General features: G+C 37.0%; 1 protein-coding gene across 4 annotated transcripts in view; it reads left to right on the top strand.

Annotated features, from left to right (window-relative positions):
- The window catches only part of RALYL (RALY RNA binding protein like), a 348,258-nt gene that overhangs the window by 277,786 nt on the left and 51,372 nt on the right, over positions 1-19,100 (top strand). For all 4 annotated transcript variants that reach the window (XM_088527230.1, XM_088527231.1, XM_088527232.1 and 1 more), the window contains one exon: positions 15,339-15,371. In XM_088527230.1, coding sequence (XP_088383356.1) covers positions 15,339-15,371 — 33 coding nt within the window. The remainder of the gene's footprint in view (positions 1-15,338; positions 15,372-19,100) is intronic.

Raw genomic sequence — 19,100 nt, 5'->3', positions numbered from 1 at the left:
TCTTCAATAAATTTTACTTTGATAATCTCTGTCACAAAGTTGATTGGATTATATTACATATCTTGTGTTTTCTTTGGTCTTGTAAATTAATATTATAGCTGAGGCTTAAAGAATTTTTTACAGTCTTTGGTTGTTTACATCTTCTTCTTGGATTTATTATAAGATATCTTTTAGAGTTTGGTTTGATCTGGTTTTCCTTTCAGTCATCAGAGATATCCATTATTTTGAGAACCTTCCAGGTTTCTTGAGATCATTCCTCCTGCTTGAAAATGTAACATATTCAACAAATTCTGTGCCAAACAGGCACTTCTGTTCTAAAACTGCTGCATTTTGCATAATTCCTACTGTAGTATTTATTCCATTGGCAGTATGTTAGCAATATGGCTCATTATAATGGCTTATAATGAAAATAAATGCAGTACAGAATTTTTCCTTGATTGAATATCATTTTAAATTTCCAACAACTTTTTTTTTGAGTCAATATTTTTATCAATAAGTTTGTGTATTTCTTTTTATTGCAGGCAGAGAACATCCTGGGGCCATAGTCCACTAATATAACATAAACCTGATCAATCATATTCTGATACTTTGCACTAAAAATGAGATTAGGCCACTTTTCTTAAAAATACTTTTCTTAAAAATACTGACTGAAAAATCATTTATACAGGAATATGGTATTCTGATAAATATATTATACTACAATTACATAATGCAATATTTCTTTTGCACCACATAATTTCCTTTTACACAGGAAAGTAATCTCTTGATGCCTTCAATTTCACTTCTTCATGAAATAAACTTATTTTATTTCAGTGGCGCAGAATGAATTTCAAAGACTTTTGTTCAAAGCTCTAATCCTGACAAAATATCTACTTTCCATAAAACATTTCAAGGCATTTTAAATAGAGATAATTTTAAGTCCAGTAGGATATAATTTATATTCATGTCCTCAAATAAAATTCTTGGTGATTATATTTGAAGCTATATTGCTACAGTAAGCTATTGAAGCTATTACACTGTAAAATAATCATTCAATTTTAAATTCCGGGTTAAATTTAGTGGGTATATTGTTTGTGTCAAGAGCATAAGTAGCATTCTTGATATTAAAAGCACTAAAGGCCACAAATACAGGGATTTAGCAAAGAACCAACTGTACTCTGTTGTTCTTCTCACCTTTTTTCATTTCCAATGATTCAGTCTGGGCAAAATTTTTGTTCACTTTCTCTCTTTCAAGGAAAAATCCCTATGTCAAATAAATAATTAAACAATAAAATTGAGACAAATTCTCTGCTGACAGAATACATAACTCTGCATTATTTTTGAGTGACATTGTTGTTCTTGTAAACTATTTGGCAGCCTAAGATGTTTAAAGAAGAAATATAGAAGGGTGGGGGGAGCTAGCCAAGGGCACAACTGACCTTTTATGTGAACCAGACAGAGTATGCAGGTAGAGCACTAGATGACTTTAATGGAGGGATGAGGTATGTTTCAGATCCTTCGTCACACAAAGGAAAACGTTTGCTTCTTGTCACAAATTGCAAATAAAGAAAAAGATCTAAATATGTCAAATACACTTGTCATCTTGATTTGTTTATTTGTTTATTATGTCTAATCAATATGGAGTCACTTTTAGGAGAAGACTTATACCCTCCCTTCCTTCTGCCCGTTAGACTTCCTCTTCACTATCTACAGTGATGGGAAAGGTTTTAAAAAATGTTGTTTAAAAAAGTCCCCTTTAGAAGCTATGCTATGTGGCTGGGGCAGACATCTCTTCTGACCTTATAGTGTATCCTAAATATTATCTTTTCCTCACATTTAGTCATATTTGCCTTCATTAGAGATTTTAAACTTGCATCTTGACTTGCAAGTCTTGACTTGCATCCCTTTTAAAATATGGTCTTTCACAGTATTTAAGAATAGATTTTCCTTTCCATTTACCCACAAGTTATCCTTTAGACTTCCACAGTCTTTTCTTGTCTTTTTTTCTTTCTTTTACTCTTTGTTATAAGGAAGCCAATGACCAACATATCTGCATCTGCAGAGGTCTGTCCCTTTTCCTAACTCAGTATCTTTCCTCCAGCAGAAGATGGTGTATGGTATCGCATGCCTCATGTTGTTTTCTTCCACAAAAACCTGGACACCAAAATCACACTCATGCTGAAAGATTAGCAAGTTTTGAAAAGGACACAACCTGTTTTCTTATTATTGCTTTTTTTTTTCCTGGTCTTTAATCTTCTTATTTTCTTTTTCATCTCCTATGAAACCTAAAGCAGTATGCAGTACCTACTGTGAAAATCTCTTTTTTTTTTTTTTTTTTTGGTCACTGTTTAAGTGAAATAGAAAAAAAAAATTTAAAAAGGACTGATAATTCCAAGTGATAATACCAAGTAAATTCTTAAAAGATGCAGAACACTGACTCTTTTGCCTGCAAGAAATAGTGCTTTTAGACATCCACTCTGTTTAAAGTCTGAGCCCATTTCCTATCAGCTTGCTAAGTGTAAGATTTCTACCCTTTATTATTTCATGGGTTGTTACATTTGATTTGAGAAATAATCAGGATTTGGAGACTGGGTTCAAGTTGAAAGGTGATGAATTCTGTAGATTATTATCTGTGATTCTGTTAGCTTAAAAGGAGAAAAGGCAGTGCTTAAGACATATAAAGAAAAAACAGAAGCAGACTCATTTGTTATTTTTTCTCAGTTGAGTTTTAGTAAGACAGACATCATATAAATAGTATTTGGTTTGCAACCACTGTTGTTCAATAACAATCTTATTGACATTATAGAGGTCTTAAAATGATATAAGGTTTGTGACACAGGATAGCGAAGGGCCTGTGTTAGGATGGAGAATGAACAGCAGGTTTTCTCATTTTGAGAGATTTAGTAAACCTATCTGGTGCAGTAGTAATCAGAGACGCAAGGGAAGGTTCTGTTACAGAGAACCACTTTGAAAGCTCCTAATTAGACATTGGTTCTCTCATAATGTAACCCCTGTAATTGTACAGAAGGCTGTAATTCAGTCTGGGAGCTGCTGATGTCCTGCAAGGGCACAGTTTAGCTGACATGCAAACTGCAATGGAAATATGTGGTGGGATTATGGATTTATTATTTTTTGATAAATAAGGAAGGTTGGATAAAAGAGAAGCTACAAATTGTAATATATTTTGAAATCCTGTGCATAATATAGGAGGAAGAGTTTAAAGTGTATTTAGTTTAAGAGAAAATGCATTGCTGAGTAACATTACAAATAGCACAGAATGTGGTGCTGTGTGTAGTGCAGAGGGATAACAGCAAAATATTAATATTCAGTTAAGCATTAATAATAAAGCTACCATGTATGATTATTTCTTTATTAATGTTGGTAGTCTTGATATATGCTTTTCAAAAAAATGTTACCCAGCTGTCCAAGACTGATACCTACACAGAGCAGCTGGTATCTAATGTCAAATATCTTATTTCTTTATAGACTATTACAAATTATATTTCTTATTGGAATGTTGCTAATCTTAAAACTTTTAACTAAGTATTGGTCTTTTTTACTGAACAATGAGAAATATATTCACAAAGGTGTGTGAGTTCATTCTAGGTTGTAAGAACTGAAAAAAGTGAAATACTTATTAGCATCAAAATATATTTTACATTTTTTCAGTCTTCCAAGAGTGAGATTATGCCAGGATATAGTATGATAAATGTTGTCAGAGCAACACACTTCCAAGTGTTTGTAGTGTCACTGAACCAAAAGCAGATTAAGCCTCCAACCCTGAGAGACTCAAAGGCAACATCTGTATTAACATTCATCTATTTTTTGACTACAAATAGCCATGCAGTAAAATAGTGTTGATTGTGTACATTAGATTAGTCAACACTGTTTTGTTCAGCCCACTCTGATGAACTCAGTTCAGACATTTTTAGACTAGAACACACTGACTGAAATATTCTGATTCAGAACAGAAAAGGGTCAGATAACTCTCTTTCATGGTGGAAGCATGAATTGATGCAAAATTTAGCAACTATTAGCATATTATGGGAAAAGCAAATAAATATTGACAGCAGTGGGATGGAGTTGCTTTTATTCTCCACAGTATGCTTCCTCTTCTTACATCAATAAATTACCGAATTGAACATGTTTTCAACTGAGGAGTCCCAATGGGAGTTCCAATACCCCAAAGTAAAAAGTTCTTATTGAATCTGAACCTTTTTTGTGAGTGGAAATATCTTCCTGATGTGGTGTGCAGAGCAAATTCAGTTTTGGTTCGTTATTATTGCATTAGACTTCAGGAAATTTCCTCGGGCAGTGTGAAAAGAAAGTTTTTCTCACAACTTAATTTTTCTCAGATATGCTTACCAATGTTTATCCTAGCTAAGCAAATCCAAGCTGCAATTCAAAATGTCTCAAGTAAAATATTTTATTTCAATTTATAAGAGAAGATACATTAAAGTCAGGTAAAAAATATACTCAGCTACTGAAACTCTACTAAATGTATATGATAATATTTATTAGTATTATTTTTTTGAAAATATTGTATCATTACAGCTTTGTTACTTCACCGTACCTTCAAATGATTTGTGGATTTTGTGTTTTCCTCTCTTCTTAATGCCTTCAAATTAGCAACCAATAAATATTTTAGGAAACTACTTCATGTAGCGTTCTTCCCCATTCCTCCCTCTCTCACTAATCCCTCACAAAACCCTCCATCTTATTTTTATAACAAAGGCCCTTTCTACATCTGAAATGACAAAGGCCATTTTTCCTGGTATATGAAAACCAACTTTGGCATATGCTGACCAAGTTTCATAGTAGTCTCTTGCTACTTAGCACAGGGAAGATTTCATTGAGTTTCTAGAGAGGGTCCAGTGTAGAACCCCAAAGATGATTAAGGGACTGGAACATCCCTTAAGGAGGATGTGAGGAAAGACTAAGCGAGCTGGTCCTGTTTAGTCTGGAGAAGAGAAGGCTGAGGTTTGATCAACATGTTCAAATACCTGAGGGGAGAATGTAGGGAGGATGGGGCCAGGCTCTTCTCCGTGGCCAGTGACAGGATGAGGTGTAACAGGTGTAAGTTGAAACACAGGAATTTTAATCTCCATATGAGGAAGAACTTCTTTCCTGTGAGGGTGACAGAGCACTGGAACAGGCTGCCCAGAGAGGTTGTGGAGGCTCCTTCTCTGGAGATCTTCCAAACCCGCCTGGATGCCACCCTGTGCCATGTGCTCTGGGTGTCCCTGCTTGTGGAAGGTGGTTGGATAGATGATCTCTAGAGATCTTTTCCAACCTTAACCATTCTACAATTCTATGTGATTCTGTGAAGATATCATTTTTTTAAAAAAGCATTTCCTTCCTATATTGAAAGCTACTTTTTTTGTTTGTTCATTTGTTTTGCAACTGTCAATTTTTAGAGATCATACTGGACAACTTATTCAGTTACACTTTCCTAACTGAGAGCTACAGATTATCTGTGCTACAGAACCAGATCCTAATGGGTATTTGAGCCCCTGCCACCTGCTTGTGTTTACAAGCGAGTTGAGAGCTTTTGGGTAAGGATTAGAGGGCAGGCTAATGTGGGAGACACTGTGGTGGGTGTCTGCTACAGGCCACCTGACCAAGACGAGGAGGTTGATGAGGCCTTCTACAGGCAGCTGGATATTGCCTCATGGTCACAGGCCCTGGTTCTCATGGGGGACTTCAACTACCCCGATATCAATGGAAGGACAACACAGCCAGGCACAAGCAGTCCTGGAGGTTCCTGCAGAGCATCGACGATAACTTTTTGACGCAGGTTCTTGAGGAGCCGACGAGGAGAGGTGGGACCTCGTGCTATCAAATAGGGAGGGCCTAGTAGGAGATGTTAAGGTGGGGGGTAGCCTCGGCTGCAGTGACCATGAGTTGGTGGAGTTCAGGATTCAATGAGGAGGAGGCAGGGCTGTAAGTAGCCTAGCGACGATGGACTTCAGGAGGGCCAACTTTAGCCTCTTCAGAGACCTCCTCGGTAGAATCCCATGGGCTAGAGCTCTAGTAGGCAGGGGGGCCCAAGAGAGCTGGTTAGTTTTCAAGAGGCACTTCCTCCATGCCCAGCAACAGTGCATCCCTGTGTGTAGGAAGGGAGGCAGAGGGGGCAGGAGACCTGTGTGGACCAGCAGGGAACTTGTGGCAATGCTCAAGCAGAAGGCAGCGGTATACAGAATGTGGAAAAAAGGACAGGTCCCCTGGGAGAAATACAGGAACGTAGTCAGGGAATGCAGAGATGCGACAAGGAAAGCTAAGGCACGGTTAGAATGTAATCTGGCAAGGGACGTTAAAAATAACAAAAAAAAATCTACAAATACATTAACAGCAAAAGGAAAATCAGGGAAAACATGGGTCCGCTGGCGGACGGGATGGGCACCCTGGTTACAAATAACACAGAAAAAGCAGAGTTGCTGAATGCCTTCTTTGCTTCGGTGTTTACCAAGGGCAGCCCATTAGAGCCCCAGGCCCTAGGGACAAGAGAAGAAGCTGGTGGAGAGGAAGACTTGCCCTGGGTAGAGGAAGACTGAGTCAGAGAGCACCTAAGAAAGCTCGATACCCACAAATCCATGGGACCTGATGGGATGCACCCCAGAGTGCTGCGTGAGCTGGCAGAGGTCATAGCTAAGCCACTCCATCATCTTTGAAAGATCCTGGAGAACGGGGGAGGTGCCTGAAGACTGGAAGAAGGCCAATGTCACGCCAGTCTTCAAAAATGTCAAGAAGGAGGACCCAGGCAACTACAGGCCAGTGAGCCTCACCTCCGTCCCTGGAAAAGTGATGGAACGGCTCATACTGGCCGTTGTCTCCAGGCACATGGAGGACAAGAAGGTGCTCAAGAGTAGTCAGCATGGATTCACCAAGGGGAAATCTTGTTTGACTAACCTGATAGCCTTCTATGATGAAATGACCGGCTGGATAGACGAGGGGAGAGCGGTGGATGTCGTCTATCTCGACTTCACCAAGGCTTTTGACACCATCCCTCACAACATCCTCCTGGGCAAGCTCCAGAAGTGTGGGATAGATGAGTGGACAGTGAGGTAGATTAGGAACCGGCTGGATGGCAGAGCTCAGAGAGTGGTGATCAGCGATGCAGAGTCTAGTTGGAGGCCTGTAGCTAGCGGGGTCCCCCAGGGGTCAGTCCTCAGTCCAGTCCTCTTCAATTTATTCATCAATGACCTGGATGAAGAGAGGGAGTGCTCCCTCAGCAAGTTTGCTGATGACACGAAACTGGGAGGAGTAGCCGATACCCCAGAGGGCTGCGCTGCCATCCAGAGGGACCTGGACAGACTGGACAACTGGGCGGTGAAAAACCTCATGCAATTCAACAAGGCCAAGTGCAAGGTCCTGCACCTGGGGAGAAATAACCCTAGACACCAGTACAGGATGGGGACTGACCTTCTGGAGAGCAGCTCTGCGGAGAAAGACCTGGGTGTCATGGTGGATGACAAGTTGACCATGAGGCAGCAGTGTGTCCTCATGGCCAAGAAGGCCAATGGGATCCTGGGGTGCATTAAGAAGAGCGTCTCCAGCAGACTGAGGGAGGTGATCCTGCCCCTCTACTCAGCCCTAGTGAGGCCGCATCTGGAGTATTGTGTTCAATTCTGGGCTCCACAGTATAAGAGGGATGTGGAGCTGCTGGAGAGAGTCCAGCGCAGGGCCACAAGGATGATCAGGGGCCTGGAACATCTGCCCTATGAGGAGAGGCTGAGGGAGCTGGGCCTGTTCAGCCTGGAGAAGAGAAGGCTGAGAGGGGATCTAATCAGTGTCTATAAGTACCTCAAGGGAGGGAGTGCAGAGGATGGTGCTGGTCTCTTTTCAGTGGTGGCCACTGATAGGACTAGAGGAAATGGCCGGAAACTGAAGCACCAAAAGTTCCACAGGAATTTAAGGAAAAATTTCTTAACTGTGAGGGTGACAGAACACTGGAACAGGCTGCCCAGAGAGGTTGTGGAGTCTCCTTCTCTGGAGATCTTCCAAACCCACTTGGATGCAGTCCTGTGCCACGTGCTTTAGGTGACCCTGTGTATGCAGCGGGGTTGGACTAGATGATCTCTAGAGGTCCCTTCCAACCCTAAGCATTCTATGATTCTATGATTTATGTAACTAGATTCAGGATTTTGACAGGAAACTAGCTAAATTTTGTAATATGATTTGTACATCTGTCACAAGGTTATTTTATAAAAGAATGTGGTAGAAAAAAAATAAAAGGCTAAAATTACCTTCTTTTGTGTTGACTTTGCAAATACCAGTTATGTTGCAACTGATTTTCAGTACACAGCTGCCAATGTGCTAGGTTAGGCAGCTTGATATGTTGCACAGTAAGCTGTATACTGTGTTAAATGTCCCCTAAAATATTTTTCCCTGTAGAGTGCCCTGGTGCTGACATACCATGAGCCTAGGAACTAAGCAGAACTGGCTAAATAAAATGTACTACATAAATAGACAATTTTGCAGTATTTTCCAAAATAAATATCTGATATATTTGAATATCCTTTTTCATTGTCCAGATATATAGTATGCTTAAAAATCAAGAGATATGTATACTCATCAAAATATTCCATTGCTTTCTCTTCAATACTCTGAAACAGGTAAAGGCATCATATTAGCACTACAGATGGTAAGAACTAAACCCTCAGATAAGAGTATGCATTTTGAAAACTGAGGACGCTCTGGGCATGCTTTTTTACAGGGAAGTGATCATAATTTCTGTTTTGTGTAACAGCAAAAATTATATTGCATAAAATTCCTAATCCCTATGGATATGTTGGAAAGTTATTTGGCTGCAAAGATTTTATCTAATGGGACGGGGGAAAAACTTATGTTTGCTTCCAGAAATTAACCTACTGTTATTTCTACTGCACCTACTTCCTTATTCCTACTTTTAAATAATTAACTATATCAGAAATCAGAAGATAGTAGAAAAAGTTTCTTTTTATCAGTTAGACTATGTGACTGGTTGGAATACTTATTCAAATGACTGTTTAATGGCGTCAGCATGTGTTCCTCACATAATTGCTATACCTCAAGACTTTGAGACAAATCAGTAGTTGAAATAGGCTGAAACATAAGCTAGTCTGAAATATCTCTGGAACAGATTTTGAAAAGCATCTGTGTGACTTGGATCTTTGTAAGCTGTCATTAACATGCAAGACATCCTTCATAGTTTTTGGGCAAGAGTTCCTTGATTTCACAAAGGGCCCTTGGAAGACCTAATAACCTCTGTTTGACATGATGCATCCAGCATTTTAGTGCTCCTTGTCACCTTATAAACTGGACAGCTTTTTTATAAAGCTTTTTTTTTGGGGGGGGGGGAAGGTGAGGCATGGAGAGGGGCTTGTGGTGAGGAGAGGAAAGGAGAAGTGGGGGATCTCATGCAATGCATAATAACCAGTACCTTCCTTTCCTTTCTCAAGTGGGCATGAGAAACAGCTGACCGTTGTCTTCTAACATTTAACATGTTGTGGCCAACGCTGGCATAGTCCAGCAACTGGGGATTTCATCAGCTTCAAGGAGAGAAAGATGTTTTAGTATTTCCCAAATAAGTTTTCTCCTTCTGGAAGAATATTATGTTTCTGCTCTCCTCAAATGCCTTTTGCAACACCTAGCCACTTATGCTGTATTTTATATATGTATGAAGTAATTCTAGTTCCCAAATTCTCTTTGGATTTGTCTTTTTATTTATTTAAATTCATCGCACTGATTTCAGACCATTTCTCTGCTTTATCAGATAGCTTTCAATTTATAACTCTGTTCACTAGGCTTCTTGAAATCCCTTTCAGCTTTCTATCATCTATGTATTTTGTTCAACTCATTAATGATAATATAAACCCAAACAGGACACAACATAACCCTGAGTGTTCATACCTAATATGAGCCATTTGGCATATTCCTTTGTGCATTAGAAAGTTGGTATTTTTGATGTACTGTATACTTACCCTAAGATGATAAGATTGGATTTGCCCAGTATGTATATGAGTATGTCATACAGGAAAATATCAGTAGCCCAAAAAATCAGGCTAAGGCATGTCTGTTTTCTTTCTCTTTGGTTATCCTCTAAGGCAATTATACTGTCAAAGGAGGGAATAAGGTTGTTTTGACATGTTTTGTTTTTGACAATCCACATTTGTTGAGTACTTTCGCATTATTATCTATGCTCCTATGAATTTATTAATCTTAATGTTATATTCCAAACTCGCTTCTAAGAAGGGAAGTCTGTACTGAGAAATCATATTTTGGAGTTACAGTGTTCTCATTTCTTTCCATAGCTTGAAGGAAGTAGTAGATCTGTTTTATTTTGCATTCGCTTATATATACTTCAATATATAGTGAAGCATTTAGCTCTGTGGATAGGAAATTTCCAAGCCGCTCTTATATTTTTATATTAGTACATTATTTGATACCATGCAATAATGGTGAAAACAATACAGTTCATGTTGTTCAAACCAGTGCCATTGTTTGCAATGTCAACTACCAGATGAAAGTATTTTTTAAAAAATACTGGTAAAAGCCGACATAAAACTGTAAGTCATTCTTCCACACGTTCTTATTCTGAAAAACTTGCGACAAATCAGATCCTATATGCAGCTGATCTAACACCTATTTATTCCAGAACATGACAATGCTCTGTGATAAAACTTTCCAACATTTATAAGGCTATTTATTAATTGTTTCAGGAGAAGGAATGTGTTTCTTCCCTAGTTCTTTTTGAAATGTGCTCCTTTTGTCCAAATTATTTTGGACTACAATGGCTTTAAGCCACACAAATCATAAGTGACATCAATAACTGTAAATGTTACATGATGGTTTGAAAAAGGAAAGGAGGGAAGGAGAGAAGGAAGGAGAGAAGGAAGGAAGGAAGGAAGGAAGGAAGGAAGGAAGGAAGGAAGGAAGGAAGGAAGGAAGGAAGGAAGGAAGGAAGGAAGGAAGGAAGGAAGGAAGGAAGGAAGGAAGGAAGGAAGGAAGGAAGGAAGGAGGGAAGGAAGGAAGGAAGGAAGGAAGGAAGGAAGGAAGGAAGGAAGGAAGGAAGGAAGGAAGGAAGGAAGCAATGTGCATCAACAATGACGTCTACAGTGTCCGCTGATTGTGGAAGTAACATAAAATAATATATCTTCTGCAAATTAAGATACATTTTGATTAGGCCTAGTTATTCTACATAAACATATTGAGAGGTCCTCAAAGTCGAACTGTGTATGCTTTAGAAAAAAAAGCAGAGGAATTAGAGGATAAAATGTGTGCAATACTCTCTATAAAATTCTGAAGAAAGATGTTTTCTGATTGCTATTCTCCGTAGAGCAAACCATGAAGTTAAAATTCAGAGAAAAAACCTGATCACTGAATGACACAGCCTCTCGGAGTTTCTTTTGAAAGTCCTTTGAGAAGTAACTTGTCCTTGGTTATTATTTCAAAAAAAGAATTCATGAGGAAACAGGTAGAACTATAAATCTGTATTTTCTTTGACTTCACATATTTGTGAAAAATCTTTGGTTTCCAGAGCTGTACAGTGCAGAGGGATAAACATACTTGACAGGTAAATAAGTCAACAGCATCAATCATATAAAATACACATTAATGTTATGCAACCAATCCATCAAGTCACCTTTTTTTCCAGGCTGACTTACACTACTTGAATGTAAAGTCTGAATCCTCTGGGTTCAACCACATTAAAGTTATTAACTCTTCCAGTCCTCTCAAGAACTAGTCACTATTCTTTGTGTCTACAGTCCAACAGGATTATATCTGAAATCAGCAGCACACCCAGGTTATCCCTCTAGGAAATATGATTTCAAGAATGTGACCCCAAATCACTAGCAACTCTTCTACAAAAAAGAAACTGGTTCCTGACCACTGATTTCCTTGATTTAGGTAGACAAATTTATTGCATTGAAAAGTCAGAATGAGATTGCTATCAAGTGCCTTTAACCCTTAGAGATGAAAATATAAGATCATCACCAGGAAGAATATGTTGGTTCAAAATAAGTTGCCCTAAGCAATGACTGGCTGAAATCCTACTTGCCTGTGTACAGAAATGATATTGCTAGTAATGTTATCTCTCTTTTTTTTTTTTCCCTTGTAAATAGATTTTGGAATGGAGAAGCGAGAATTCTTTAATAAGAAATGATATTTGTGTGCATACATATATATACCTTGGGCCAGGCCAGAGATGTTAAACTTATCTTTCCTACAATCTTAATAGGACAAGTATGCAAGGAAAGTGGACCTGACTTTGGGATCTTCCTGCTCCTAAATGATTTGTTTACAAGGCATATAGGAATTCACATGCCTTTAGTCTACTCATATTTCTTTAATTGCTTGCCTACCAACTTTGAAATATTTGTCCATCTACATGTTCACTCCATGTCAAAGATGGGATTTAGTTTATTGGCATTAAAATTAATAAACTCAGCAGCAGAAAAAAGATAATGAAATTAGATTGTTTCAAAGAGATGAATGGAAAATTCCTAACGTACTTACTTCAAAAACGGGGTGCTAGTGCTAGTGAATTCTTTCAATCCATTGCTGTGCCTGCTTTGTTTGTAATAACTACTTTTTACAGAACTGTTTATATAGGAAAAAAATGTTTTCTGATGGGAAAAGCATTTCAGAAAAGTTAAGTTAAATCCTGATCACTCAAGATTCATTACAATTTCTACAGAATGAAAACACGATTACCTTTGTTTACAGCTCAATTTAGTTTTTTTTTTGCCTGCTCAATACACTTTTGCCAGAAAGGACATTTGTGGTTTAATTTTTTTCATGGACATACATGACAACACTTCTCTCACAGACTATCAGAATTGCTTTTTTGAGGTGTATTTTATTATGTGAGATTATACAGAACTCCAGAGAATTTGGTGTATTACAGTCTAGAAAAGAAAGGTTAAAAAATCTATACTATATATTGATACATGTCACCAGTAAAGATGTTCCAGTATGTTATTTTACCTGGTGTTGCAGTTTTAAAACCTTTATATTAATTTGCCATATACTGAATTACTAATTTAAATAAAAGGTCAACAGATAATTATATTCTTTTACTATGAGGAACACTTGAAATAATTTAAAGTAATGCAGCAAATTATCTAAAACCATTTAGTCAAATATACTAGAGAGGGTTCAAACTTAGGGCAGCACTATTTAAATCAAATCAAATTCCATCCTAAGAATGGATTTCAAATAGATTTTTAATTGCAGTATTTTCTCCATAGGGCTTTATGCCACATGCTTTTTGTTTGCAAGTAAAATCCATCAGTATATCCTCCATGAACATAACACCATTATAAGTCTGTACACCACAAAGTTTTTTTATATGCATTCTGCATATGAATATGCACCAAGACTTTCAGGGTTTTCTCTTGTGGCTTATAATTAATCTCTCACACCAAAGCGAGGGTGCTTCACAGATCCAGTTCATTTTATTAAGCAGGTAAAACAAGAAAAACAATGAAAAAAAGATTTTTTTTCTTTGTATGTCAGAGCAAAAATGCAAAGATCAGACACATTTTTCTGAACTGTAGTACCCCACGGAAGGAAAAGGAGTAATGTGAAGAGCGCTGCCTCAGGCTTATGATACTTTTCCAGGAACACAGTGCATATCAGGACCCACACACACTAGTGGCCCCCATTCACAGCCTCCTACTTCCATGTGAATAACAGTCTCTGAAACAAGTGAAGAAGCCAGATGTAGCCATGAGGACAATGAAAAAAAGTAGTATTTTGTGGATGTATTTTAGCCTTTTCTCAAGATTTAGGTTAGCAGTGTTCACCTCTGCTGAAGATCTATTCCCAGGAAGATAGGTTAAAGAACTTGAAGCTAGCACTATAAATGAAGATATACTCTTCAGTTTTTTTCCTCTAGTGATTTTGAAAATGTCTTCTTGAAAAGTAAATGCCTTTCAAAAAGCTGGCATGCATTTTAAAAGACAAAATCATATAATCCTTTCAAAAGCACTGTGTCAAATTTGTTCTTGGAAATACTGTCTTGATAGATGGCAATAAACATTTAAACGGATCTTTTTTATTTTTCAAAAACATTAAAATAATAAATGTATATGTACTTGTTTGCTTTCCCACAAAGGAATACCTAGAGAAAAGGTCTTTTAAAAAAACAGACAAATACTTTATTTATAGTCTGATATTCTACTTTAGGTTAATTTGATTTTGGATGGGAAGGTCATCACAGGTGAAATGTTCAGGTCCAGTAATGATTTATTTTGCTTTTCTTAGAAACACTCTTAAAGGCTACATGTTCATTATCATTAATTCAGAATACCATCCTCTCAGTGAAGTTTAGTGTAATGCAGAATTTTGAATCATGTTTGTGTCAGGTAATGCTTCAAAATAATTTTTTAAGATATATTTTTTGAAGGACCAGAAACTCACATGCTAATGGTCCTGACAAATACCTGGCATCAGTAAGCTCATTGCAGCGAGCAAGTGCTCCAGAATTAAGGCTAGCACTTCCAGCAGGTATTGGAACAGAATTAGTGTATAAGAATGTAAATGAGGATTTTTAGATTGTTTCTGTCTGGGTGGAAACAAGTCATAGCAGAGTGTGCAGGTGATGAAACTCCTCACAAAGACAGAAGTAATAGCAAGCTGTTAGACAGAGGGAGAGAGGCACTCTCAGTATCTTTTTTTTTTTTCCCTAGAAATAGCAATGGTTCTGGGTCTATCAATTTAGCACCATTCACATCATTCAGGTTCCAATGCAGTGCTAATCGTGGCGTATCTGCAGAAATTCACAGGATGAAGCGCTAATCAGAATACAAAAGCAGATGATATTGGAAAGAAAACAAAATAGGTGTGGAGCCCTCAGTTCTGCAAGAAACTTAAACCTATACATAAATTTATGTTTAAAGGTGTAAAAAAAAAAAAAAAAAAGAGCACCATCTTCTTGAACCAGAGCCATCAAGAACTGAAAATAATTGAATTTATAAGGGAAATGAATAAAAAGGGGGTAGGTGACAAAGTATTATTTGTTCACTTTAAACATTCCATGTAAATATCAGCACAAGTCGCCTTAGTTTATGAAATTTAAAATCCATAAGATTGCTTCTTTGAAAAATATTTGATCAAAATAGCCAAAACTGAGGAAATTTTGTTTTGGTTTTGTTTTGGTTTGTTTTCCTAATCAAACTCCTAGAATAATGGATCAGGCCCTTTATAGTCTTCTATTGTTGTCAGATTGTGTATTGTTCACCAATTAAACTGGATACTGAGAATGGCTGTATTAAATTCTTCATATATTTGTTCTGAAATGCTCTCTGTATACATTATAAATATTTTATATACATTCTAAATATGGTTTAAAACTTTTGTTATTTATTTGACAGACTTGAATCAAAAGAACCTTTCCTGTCTGTTGGGTAAGTAAATATATTTTAAAATAATACTATACGAGATTATATTTACATAAATATCCTGTTTCAATGTTATGGCTATTCACTATACCTATATCCTCTTTCAGTGTTGTGGTGATTTACTATACCTAAGCTTATAAAAAGTAGATATTGACTGATAAAGTCAACAGTTGTGGGTACCTCTCTTCTGCAGAAATACCAAAAAGTATTTTTTGCCTCTATCAGTTAACCAAAATTTGTACTGGAAGAAGTGAACTAGTTAACGGTTACATTGATAGGTGGTTGTTTTATTATTATTTTTTTCACTATTCTTTCCATCAGAAACCATTCCAAGTATTGTCTATGCGGGTTGCCCATGCCAATAAGCAAAGAATTGATAATAGTTTTTTAAAATAAAATTTTCAGTTAGATTTAAATATACTTATAAAATTAAAATATTCATTATTCTTATTATAGATGACAGTTACAATAATTTATGTATTATATACAAATCCTGAGTTCATAATCTCATAGCCACTTAGTTATATATTCTATATATGCAAATAATTAATTTATCTTTCCTGAAATGTTACTTTAAATGGGATATAGTCTGGAAAAATATCATTTCTGGGTAATGGTAGTGCATTCTGCATATTAAAGGCATGCATCTGTATTTTACTTCTGAGTCTGAAGTTCACTTTTCATAAACCATTTTTTCATTCTTTCTTTAAAACTTTCCTACCTCAGTGTGTCCTTTTTTCTTCACTCTAAGCTCATTTTTCTTTGTAACTGTATATTCTTTACCTCCTTTCTTATTTTTATTGTTCAGAACAATAGGAACAATAGGCAGCTGGGAACATAAATGGCAGGTAGAAGTTCCCAATGCAAAATGGTCAATTAAGGGCTAATTCTACCATGTAATTATTAGTAGCTTCCAAGGAGAATTAACACTAGATCAGAAAAATAGTTCAGGTCCTGAAGTGAATGTTAAAAACAGAAAACAAGAAAGTGTTGAATACATTGAAGGAAGTGAAAGTGTTGGGTACTTTGAACGAAGTGTTATATTTTGGATTTGTTTGTTTTCTTTTTCCTCCACCTGAGGTGGGTGGTTGGCCATTCAGTAAATTCATATTATCATTGCATATGGAACTTTTTGCTAAACTTGATTCCTCTCAAAAAGTCTCATGTGAGTCAAGAGACTCAACCTCACTGCAAAGCTTCAGAGAAGTTTATCTTGAATGTACTGAAAGCTTTTTATTTTTTGCACACTCATAAAGATCATGCTTGAAAATGCCCTCACCTCTGCGCTACTGTGCTCTGTGCTGCTTGTCCTTTTTGCTGCTCCATTTTCTTCCCCAAAAGCAGATGGCCTCTGACTGAGGCCAGAATAATGTACAGCAAATGACGTGCTACAAGGAGTGGTCAAAGCAAATGCCTACCTTCTTGGTGCTTACGCAGATCCTCCCAGTCCTGTGTTAATTTGCGGTTCAATTGTTCAGTGGATGAACTCTCTGAGATCCACATCTAAAGTTTTAGTCAGAAGCAATCACAACACGTTTAAAATATAGGAATTAGCTTGCTTACTGGAGGAGCAATACTGACTCAGCCTCAATTAGAATAACACATGGATGGCCCTAATGCCCCTTGCCTTCAGAACTGGTCAAAACACTGATCTAAATCACTTTTGGTTGACTACAGATGATAGTTCTGCAAGCCAGCCTTTCATTTATCTCTCTTCTGCAAGAGAGATTTGTTTCCATGTTTTCATTTTACTGCCTTAGGAGCCTTTCTGTTTTGCTGCGCTGAAGTGAACAGCTGCTTGGCACTTTTCCATCCTTAATTCTTTCTGTAAGGTGGGAGAACGTGAAGCACTTCATCCAAAATCCAAGGATTGCAGCACTATGCTTCTGCTGTCTCTGCTTGTGCTGGCATGGACTGCTGCCATTCTCTCTAAAAGATTAGTCTGCAAATGCAGTTACTAACCATTGACCAAGCTATTTCATGACAGCTGATTTATAGTAACTATCTTTGTGTATAAGCTTATCACTTAGTAAACTGCAGGTAATATTGCATGCAAATTGGAAGTGGATCGTGAGCCTGAGCCATAATATTCAAAACTCATTTCATAAGCCACAGATATTTCAACATCTTATAAGACTTGTAATAGCATTGCGGGGTGAGGAGGGGAGGGACCATACTCATTTTGTAGCCCTTTCACGCAGTGGGAATCCTTTGAATTATTTTTTGACTGTATTTAGCTGCACTTTTTGGAATATCATCCAGTCTTTATTCTAAAAATTCTAGTGGTAGGAAATACATCACAACTACCCTTAAATTCTTCACATACTAAAAAAAAAAAAAAAAAAAAAGTGTGTGTAATTTGCTAGGTGTTATTTAAAAGCTGTGTTATATTGCTGTGTTTAGAAGACCCAATGAGAAAGAGCTGAGTTGTTTTTTTTGTTGTTGTTTTCTTTTGCTTTGTTCTGTATTGCTTTTTTTTTTCTTTTTTTTTTTTTTTTCCTTCCTGTAAGAATTTGGATTCATCTACTGGCAGCTGCAGAGAATGGAATTACTTCTGGATAAGCAGGCTCTTCAGTGTGCCTGCCTTTGAAAATTGATATGTTTTACACATCTGGTTGTCAGCTGAGATACGGTCTATTTCTTTTGTGTAGATCTTTAAGAAAATACCATACAGACCACTCTCTTTTTCACTTTTCTTCTTCTTCTAAGTTGTTTGCTGTAAACACTGTAAGTTTATGTGGAAAGTCCAGAGACAGCTCAATGTGGAATTAATGCTTTGCCTGCATTTATTATGTGATGAGCAGTTGTCTGTCTAGAGGGAAGAAGAGTGAAGTAAAGTTGACAACTATTGCTGCATTTTTGCCATTCTCAATAAAGAGACCGAAGATACAAATGAACTATCTGTTCCTCACCAGCATCCTTTGTCTGGAAAGTATTTAACTCTAAGCAACTCTGAAAAGCCATGTTTTTTTCTTAACACAGCCTAAATCTTTTTAGAACACTGGAGGAAGTGGATGAGGTGGGAGAAGTAGCATTATGAAGTACTCCCAGCCCCCGCCTCTTGTTTTTTTAATATCTAACTGGAATCATTATCCACATTTCTATGTTTCTTTCTTTTTTTTTCTTCTTTTTTTAAATTTCCTTCTTTGTTTTTTACAACACCTATGGTGTTAGAATGCACAAAACAGAATGTAACCAGGTGACATCTTTTGTAGAACACATACAGTAAAGCTTTGCCCCTAATTATCAGGTAGCACTAAAAAAAAAAAAAAAAAAAAAAGTGGAAAGAGGTAGATATTATTCTCACTATTTCTAACCAGCTTTTGGAGACAGGTAACTATGAAAATGATTTTGCTTGGGAAGAGTGAAAAATACAAAGAAAAGAAGAGATACCAGAGTATCTCAATATCAATATAAAATGAATAAACCTTATAGGCCCAAACATGATTTCCTAGCTCTTGTTCATGTGTGGACTAGGAATTCAGGACTTGTATTTATGTGAGAAGCAAAGGAAGAGTGAACACTCTTGAAAATTATCTCTTCCAACAACTTACGATAACTCTAAAGGACTGGACTTTTCTATAAAAGTCTGTTTTCAGTTATTGGAAAATTTGGAAATAGAAGGTGGACAACACTCTTTTTTAAGTTGATTTTAAAAAAATCCTTATAGGTCATGCTGCAGAAGAAATAATAATGGTTTTGACCTACTTGAAGCTGCTGCATCTTCTGGTGTTT

Source organism: Tinamus guttatus, unplaced genomic scaffold (genome assembly GCF_059628265.1).
Source record: "Tinamus guttatus ecotype Peru unplaced genomic scaffold, ASM5962826v1 Tinamus_guttatus_pri_ptg000269l, whole genome shotgun sequence".
In the NCBI taxonomy this organism is placed as follows: Eukaryota; Metazoa; Chordata; class Aves; order Tinamiformes; family Tinamidae; genus Tinamus; species Tinamus guttatus.
The sequence above is the reverse complement of the archived record's forward strand: the minus strand, read 5'-3'. Positions and strand labels throughout refer to the sequence as shown.